The following is a 9,655-nucleotide window of genomic DNA, read 5'->3' as shown; positions in this document are numbered from 1 at the left end:
CCAAAGTTTTTTTTTTCAAAGTTTATTCAATCTTAGGCTTTCGCCAATAAATCAACAATTTGATGACAACATACATGAAAGTGGGGAAAATGGTAAATCGAACCAAACGATAAACTGATACAGTTAATAACCACACAAAAATTACAACAATCGTAATACCACCAATACGTACAGTAATAATAATAATAATAATAATAATAATAATAATAATAATAATAATAATAATAATAATAATAATAATGATAATGATAATAATAATAATAATGATAATAATAATAATAATAATAATAATAATAATAATAATAATAATAATAATAATAATGATAATAATAAATAATAATAATAATAATAATAATAATAATAATAATAATAATAATAATAATAATAATAATAATAATAATAATAACAACAATAACAACAACAATATTAATATTACCATTATAATTACTACCACAATCATCACTATTACCACCACCATCATTACCACTATCACTACCACCATCACCATCACTATTACGTTTCCAATCAGTTTTTCTCGTTATTTAAAAATTTGATACCCATCACAACAGACCTCCTTACTACTACGAAAATTCCCGTAGAACTACGGCTAAATCATGAGCTGTATATAATAAAGGTTTTTAATTAAATGCCATTTCTTGAAAACGAAGTTCTGGTGCCAGAGCTATCAAGAAAAAGGAGTTAAAAACATTTTCTCCCACGCATTATAAGGACAAGCTGGTGATTTTTAAGGGTAGTTAAAATATCTACGGTGTTATTTACCCTAAAAACTACGAATTACATTTCCCTATTTCAAGTAGGCAGGTCTGCTATGATAAGTATCAGTTCCATAGTCAAAATAAGACAAACAGAAATAACGTTGATTTAATCTTAGGCTTTCGCCAATAATCCATACAATTTGACGACAACATACATGAAAGTGAGGAAAAAAGGTAAATGAAACCAAAGCATACCATTAATAATCATAAAAAATACAACATTGTAATACCACCAATACTTACAATAATAATAATAATAATAATAATAATAATAATAATAATAATAATAATAATAATAATAATAATAATAATAATAATAATAATAATAATAATAATAATAATGATAATAATATCTAGTATTGTTTTTGTAAATGAGGACCACGCTTATACCCCATTCGTTGACAATAAAGAAGATGGGAATTATATCGTAGTAATTCTGTTTCGGATAATAAAGTAATTGACATTTAGTAACACTAGGTGTAACAAATTGCTTTGGTCTAGGTGATCTTTATCCTCGGGGAAATTCCAACATAAATAGCCCACCCCCTTTCTATCTTATTTAATACATTTCTATCGATAATTAAAGTTCTGGAAGAGTGCGATTTTGCGAACATTGCCTAGAAGTTACAGGCATATTAGTTAAACGTATTGTTTGGTAGAATTACAGAATTAATTCCCAAAGACAAAGAAGTGAATATTTTAGAATATCACAAACATATAAGTAATTTTCCGTACTGATATAGAGCGAAACAACCTTGTGTACTCCAATTATTCCATGTCAAGGATTGTTTTCTTTGTTTTTAAGAATTTTACGGCGTTTGTGACACATGCAGGTCATTTCAGGGCATTGAAAAGACAGAAAATGTATTAGGTCGTCTAAAAGTATACTTTTGTCAAAGGCACCTGCGAATAAATAAGACAAAGGTAAATTGTTCAACTAGGGCACGGATTTATATTCCAAGAGCACCCCTCGGATTTATATTCCAAGAGCACCCCTCGGTTTACTTAGTTTGAAATCGCTTAGAAAAAGACACAATCAAAGGATCCTAACAAGTGAAATACAATACTTTTTTTTACAAATTATATTCAAAATAGCATCAACGAAGAAAAAAAGTATTACAATTCATTATCGAGAGATAATTTTACAAGGGAAGACAGAAAACATTAATAATAAACATAAACTGCTAAAACTAATACTATACATCTGACTGTTTCCCCGTAGCCAAGGACTCCGACCAGTGTCAGGACAAATCAATTAATCTAATTTCTAGACAGAGATAACAGGTCATTCGGACAACATGAAAGGGGACAAAAAACACAGCAAGTGATCTCCTGTCCATTATTCTTCCAGCATGATTGGTGATGGCCAATAGATTGATATTTTATTTTGACTGACATAATGAGAGGCTTCTCACAATTGAAAGTCCTGTTTGGATATCGATGTGCATTTCTATATTATTTTAGGACTAAAGGCACTCGCACTGCTTCTCGAACTCAAGGATATGTCATATTATAACGAGTGTTTAGTTTTCATTACTCTATCTAGTATCAAATACAGAAGAGTTAAGGGGGCATCATTACATCTCTGAATGATAATTTATAAATTAGAAAACGCAATGCCATCAATTTTTTAAAAGTATACTAAAGGCGAAGTTTATATATATATATATATATATATATATTCAATAGCTTATAGTTTATACCAGTTATTTTCGATTTTACATTGCCGTAAGATATATGTTCATTACGTTCACAAGATAATACAAGCTTTTTGAGATATGCATTATGTGCTATCATTAAATAAGGTATTCAAAGAACAACTCTTATTCATCTTAAACAAAATAAGATAAGATAATAATACTGGTTATTATCAATCTGATAATAATAATAATATAATAATAATAATAATAATAATAATAATAATAATAGTAATAATAATAATATAATAATAATAATAATAATAATAATAATAATAATAATAATAATAATAATAAATAATAATAATAATAATAATAATAATAATAATAATAATAATAATAATAATAATAATAATAATAATCAGCCAATTGTGCAATCGCAACTAATCTTTATCATGGTAAACTATCAATGCCCAATCCCCCCGCCACCCCCCCCCCCCCCCCCCCCTCTCATTTTTTGTCTACTGTCTCTGCATTTCAAAAATTTGATAACTTCAAACATACTTGGTCTATTTTTCAGTTTTTCCGGCAGGCAATTTCTTCTCTCATGCGTATACCTCGAAAATTCAATTAGACAATGGTATTCGTCTTCTATTACGTCACAAGCAGGACATTTACGATCATTTCTATCTACTTTTCTTGTACCCCATCTACCCCTTTCTATATAAAACAAATGAGAACTCAATCTGATTTTTGAGATGGCAACGCTGTAAGATTTATTATTACACAGTTTCATATATGGTTCTAACTCAAATGTGTCTTTAATGTGTTTATACAACCGTCCAGACGTCGTCATCGACATCTCAGCGTGCCACTCTTGTCAAACATATCATTAAAGCGTTGTTTTAAAGCCGCCAGAAAGAATTTTTCATTTGTTACATTTTGTTTTAACCCAATAATGGCCCATTCCACTCCTATCCAGCAACTGCTTCACCAGGCTTACCCAAGTTGTTGTGTTTGGTTCATTAATATTCAATTGCACTAGTTCTTTGTATATTGTATACTCCCTCTCCACGACACCATGCAACACCAAGATGTTCCTCCTGCGGCTTCTGGCATCACTCTCAATCGCCCTCGCCTCTAACATATCCACGGGCCTGCGCAACACTCCCACGGGGCAATTCTCGCCTTACTACGTTGCATCTTTCCCTCCTCTATCCTGTCCAACCTCTCCTTTTGTCCTTTCATATTTTCCATTATCCTGTCCATTTGTTCTTTAATGGTACTTAGCTGTCCCATCACCGCTATAACCGAGCTAACGCTGTCTTTAACTCCATCAATGACATTCCTCAATTCTTTGAATTCCCTTCTCAATTCACATATCTCGTCAGTAATACTTGGTAGATCGTCGCTACACCCTCTTAATCTCTTTGAACTGGAAGCTGGGGTAGACATGGTTTGGTTTGGTTACTGATTATAAATATGTACGTATTACTACAGTACATTGAAGAGAGAGAGAGAGAGAGAGAGAGAGAGAGAGAGAGAGAGAGAGAGAGAGAGAGAGAGAGAGAAGGAGGGGGGGGGGGGTTACGGTTGGTAGAAAACAGTTCACGATTCTTGTCACAGAGTGACAAAACAATGACACGGAATGTTTACACAATGACAATCACAATCCAGATAATTATAACAACCAAGGTCTACAGATGAACAACGACGATGACGGTGACGATGATAGTGAAGAATACAATGACTGAGATGATTTTACTGTGATTTGATGTCTCGAATGGTGATATAATGGCAGAAGTTACAGAATTTTGTACTATTCTTACCTTTTTAATTGAAAATCATGAAAACACAAAATATTTAACCAGTCTGAAATATAGTCCAAAAGATAAAGGGAAATGAGACGACACACAAGATATTTAACCAACTTAAATATAGTCCAAAAGATAAAGGGAAATGAGACGAAAACACAAGATATTTAACCAGGCTGAAATATAGTCCAAAAGATAAAGGGAAATGAGATGAACACACAAAATATTTAACCAACTTAAATATAGTCCAAAAGATAAAGGGAAATGAGACGACACACAAGAATTTAACACTTAATATATCAAAAGTAAAGGGAAATGAGAAAACACAAGATATTTAACCAGGCTGAAATATAGTCCAAAAGATAAAGGGAAATGAGATGAACACACAAGATATTTAACCAACTTAAATATAGTCCAAAAGATAAAGGGAAATGAGACGAACACACAAGATATTTAACCAACTTAAATATAGTCCAAAAGATAAAGGGAAATGAGACGAAAACACAAAACATTTAACCAGTCTGAAATATAGTCCAAAAGATAAGGGAAAGAACGAAACACAATATTTAACGTCTGAATATAGTCAAGATAAAGGGAAATGAGACGAAAACACAAAACATTTAACCAGTCTGAAATATAGTCCAAAAGATAAAGGGAAATGAGACGAAAACACAAAATATTTAACCAGTCTGAAATATAGTCCAAAAGATAAAGGAAAATGAGACGAACACACAAAATATTTAACCAGTCTGAAATATAGTCCAAAAGATAAACAGATGAGAAAACACAAATATTAACCAGTCGAAATATGTCAAAGATAAAGGGAAATGAGACAAACAGACTAATATACATTCCAATCCAAGACAGTAACAATTACTTGAGAAATATACGATAATATGCCCGATGACACCACAGCAGATAGAAACACGTCTTGACACCTTGACACACAAACAAGTCCCAAGAAAATGTACGTCACGCCTCGATGAGTCAACGTATTCTATTTAAATAAGCCTGGAATTCTTAATCTTATGATTTCTTAGGGTCTCAAGTTTTTGAATTAGAGACTTGTTGGTAACGAACCGTATTATGTCGGGTAAACCTGATACTTAAAGTTCAATTTTAAACTTAACAAATAAAGTTTGGAGAAAAATAAATGCTTTCATTTCGGGGAGAGAGAGAGAGAGAGAGAGAGAGAGAGAGAGAGAGAGAGAGAGAGAGAGAGAGAGAGAGAGAGAGAGAGAGAGAGAGAGAGAGAGAGAGAGAGGTTGGTATTTCAAACTGGGGAAAAGAACACAGAAAAGCTTTATTTCTTAATTCTAATCATTAATTTTTACTTTAATAGAACAAATGTTCTCCTTTTGTCCCATTCCGACAGATACCCGAATTAACTAGGAAGATCAAGATATCCCGGTCAAAGCGACCAAAAGAATAAATAAATGTTTTTTTGATCGTATATTGGACAATAAACAATCATTTGAAATAATAATAATAGTTTACCTCCAGCTTTTATCATGATGGTTTTCTTCCTTGCGGGTCCATGTCCGGCTTCTGTCCTGGCAGACACCTAAGATTAGCAGAAAAAGGTCTAAACATATGATTGGCAGCAGCTATTAATATTCTTTAGACAACGAGAAATGGATTTAAATAGAAGATTTAGCCAATAATTATAGAAAGGCAATTTGGAAAATAAATTTGTCAAACTATATCAGTTTACGTACTTAACACAATTTGGCCTGAAAACTCGTCCTTAAAATAGGTCCCAGGTTTGAGTGTTTTGGGTTCATTTAAGTAGATCGATAATTTGAGGACGAGTTTTCTGGCCAAATTTTGAATTCGTGTTTTACTAGAGAGTACGGCAGTTAACTTGGATAAAAGGTGTGGCTAGATAAATACAATGAAGGATATAATATATAACATTCAAATGATATAAGAAAAATCCATATGGAAAGTAAGAAAACACTTAGTAGGGTTCCCGAGACCATTGTTATTTCGGATTCGTGTAAAGTTTCTTTATAAGACGAATAAACAGACAAAAAATAAAATTTTTGTCCGATTGGAACTTGGATCTGACCTTTCGGGGGGGTCACATGGAGTTCAAACAAGGTAACATTATGATTAAATTCAGAACTCCCATAATATCAAGAATTTGATAACTTGCATATGACCAAAAAAACATTAATAGGATCTAAATATACCACCTAAGAAAAAAATTAAATCATTCATGTAAAAGTTGTTATTGCCTTTTATTTACGTATCCTTTCTAAAAAGAGCACGATTTACTGGAATATCACATAAACTGTTAAGAAAATTATAACTTGTAAAGAGAACAAATAACTGCTCATACAGAGAATAACGTTATTTACAAATTGTAAATAAATGGTTAATGGAGTTGTCGCCAATGAATTCTGTTACTAAAAATCGAGCTCAAATGATATATATGGAAATCTATAGCACGAAAAAAACCTTGCTTATGTGTCCTTAGGCTCTATACAAAAAATCTTATCTCTGTATCGAAATTCAAATGAGTTATCGCCCTTTTTTACAATGAAGGAAAAACTCAAGTGTTTATTTGTAAAACATCTAGAAACTTGTTGATAAGACAATACTTTTCAAGAAAAAATAGGAGCAACTGAATAAATTCAAATTTATTTTGTAGATCACAACTACATCAGATGAGTTTCGATGTGGTTATCGCCCATTATAGCTTGTAACTAATTATAATACGTGTAGCCTATTTGGAAAGCAATTCCAGCCAAATTACAAATTATATTGTTGATATATAATGAGCCAGCATACACAAATCTCAGGTATCGTGTCTCAATTGGAAAGAGTTATTATACTTTTACATATTTTTACTGCAGCAAGTCTCTTCTTTTGAAAGCCTCGAAAACTGTTAACAAAACAAATTATTCGTAGACAACAAATGGAAGCTAATAAAGAGGTTAACATGATTTATAAATTATTGCTTATCAGTCCTTCTACTTCTCGTTCATACTCGAGTCTTTTAACTTGTCAGAGAAGTCATGACCAAGACTAACATTCTGTGAGAGATGTCTGCCTTTCTGATTTTGAGAAGTCCTTTGATTTATATTTATTTGCCAAATGTCTCACCATATCTACCTATACTACAATTGTTTCTTTTTTTCTTGAAAAGCTTCACAGTTATTCGTTGTGAAATACATGTTATCTAATACCAGACTTATATCTGAGATTTTTAATGACATACTCCATCTCTTCAGGGGAGATTGCATGTGCATGATAACCCCTACAGCAAAAGCTTCTAAGCATAATGATATTATTAACAATTCATAAATATATTACATGAAATATAATTCGACGGAGTTTTTTTTTCCAAATAGCGTTTTCATATTGAAAACAATTTATGTTGTTTAAGAACCAGACTTCTGTCGTAACAGACACCATGATATTATTGGTTAGTAACAATGATTCAAAATGAAATAATGTAGAGGTAGGGAAAGAAATGGCCAAGATTTCAAATCTCTTATAAGAGATATATTCAATTTGCATGTTGACATTTACAAAACAGGCTGCAGTCCAATGTTGCCTTCCTGCATTTGCGTCGGAAAACGGAACATCCTATTAATATGAAAGGCAGCTTTGGCTTCAAGCAGCGTTGTCAAAACATGAATCATTAATTGGATTTGGTAAGACATCAATGACTCATTGACTGTGGCCCAAATAATCGCTTGAAAGACAATCCTTTTTTGTCTGCATTTATCAAAAAAATGTTGCCAGTCCCTTGAAATTTAGAAATCAATCACACGTTGCCGACTGCTATGGCCTCGTTTTTATTTTCCTGCTTTCTTTTAAAGAGAGAGGAATATAACGGTCCCAACCAACATCTACTCTTTTGTGCTAGATGCAGTCATGTAAGATTCTTGGTCAAGCACTTTTCCTCAAAATATTCGTCAAACATGTTTTCCTTAGTTGCTTTTTCTGATACACAAAAAAGGAAAAGGAAATCATATTGGAGACACTGACATCATCATATTCAGGAGATCCGACTTTGTACATGCATGTGGCAATCCTCAAGGTGATAAAACTGGTGGAAATGTTGATGATACTGCTCGGGTTATCCAAAATATAAAACGTTTTCCCAAAGAAACTCCTTGTTATTTGAGATGTTCTACTTTACAGTTACATTGGGGTCTTTTAAACCCATTTTTCTACGTGATATGGCTGTTCTAAATGGGTCATTACCCAATCTGTAGTATTAAATATTTAAGGGATGATAAGTCTGTCAAATAGTGTTAGTTTTACTTATTACTTTACACGCCTGTGATTGATATTAGCAAATTTCATTCTTTGATTAGGATTGAATAAAGCGTGATAGGCAAGATATTCTTTGAAAAAGGTACATTAATACTCACATATAAATCAAATCAAGGGCAATAACTCAAACAAATTGACAGGAATTTCCCCAAAACTGTGTCTGTGAATTGGTCAATAAATAAAGCTTTCTTTTCCTTTTCTAAAATGTTTGAGATTATCAAAAGTGTAGAAGTGATTACATGTTAAATGTAGCTGTCTTTAAACTTGAGTGACCTCTAATTGACCTTCAAGTTCCAATCAGCCAACATTTTTTCAAGGATATCAATCTTACCAACTTTGAAGAAAAACAGAATTCCACACGAATATAAAACAGCACGAGTTTTTGCACTATTCAGTGACTCTACCATAATGGGCGATAACCAAATCAAATATTGTGCATTTTGCTTTTAACTTTATTTCCTTGTTACTGATATCCAAAACAGGAAACTATATTATTTGAGTAGAAGAAGATAAAGCCTAATTTGTAGGTTATTAGCGGAATATCTAAAAATCAAATCAAGAGCAATAACTCGTACAAATCGAAGGGATTATTAACAAAAGTGTGCATGCGACCCGTTTAACATATTATAATAATAACAACGTTTTTATGTCCTTAAAGATGTTATAAAATATCGATAATTTGCAAGTAATAAAATGTTTGATATAGCTGACCTTGAACTTAATTGACATTCAAGAAGTCGAATTGAAATGCCAATCGGACCCATTTTTTCAGAAGATATCAATCTTACCAAATTTGACGAAAAATAAACTTACATACGGAAACTGAAACAACTCGAGTCTATGCACAATGCAGTGACTCTATTATAATGGGCGATAACTCAATAAAATATTATTTGATTTGTTTGTAATTTTATACGCTTGTTACTGACATCCAAAAGAGTAAACATTATTATTTGAGCATCTAGTATAAAATAAAGTGTGGTTTGAATGTTATTTTAAATTGAGGAATATTTTTATTAATCTAAAAATTAATTCAAGGGCAATACCTCTTACAAATCGAAGGGTATATAAACAAAAGTGCACATGTTTGACATATAATAAAGTTTTTATGTTCTTAAAGATGTTGTAAAATATC

General features: G+C 31.8%; 1 protein-coding gene across 1 annotated transcript in view; it reads right to left on the bottom strand.

Annotated features, from left to right (window-relative positions):
• Positions 1-2,993: 2,993 nt before the first annotated feature.
• The window catches only part of LOC144968884 (uncharacterized), a 62,006-nt gene continuing 55,344 nt past the window's right edge, over positions 2,994-9,655 (bottom strand). Inside the window, exons 18-19 of the mRNA XM_078907705.1 lie at positions 5,725-5,791; positions 2,994-3,855 (exon numbers count right to left, since the gene is read on the bottom strand). Coding sequence (XP_078763831.1) covers positions 3,554-3,855; positions 5,725-5,791 — 369 coding nt within the window. The 3' untranslated portion in view covers positions 2,994-3,553. The remainder of the gene's footprint in view (positions 3,856-5,724; positions 5,792-9,655) is intronic.

Source organism: Berghia stephanieae, chromosome 3, assembly GCF_034508935.2.
Source record: "Berghia stephanieae isolate SIO BIC M18660-M18661 chromosome 3, UCSD_Bste_1.3, whole genome shotgun sequence".
Taxonomy (NCBI): Eukaryota; Metazoa; Mollusca; class Gastropoda; order Nudibranchia; family Aeolidiidae; genus Berghia; species Berghia stephanieae.
The sequence above is the reverse complement of the archived record's forward strand: the minus strand, read 5'-3'. Positions and strand labels throughout refer to the sequence as shown.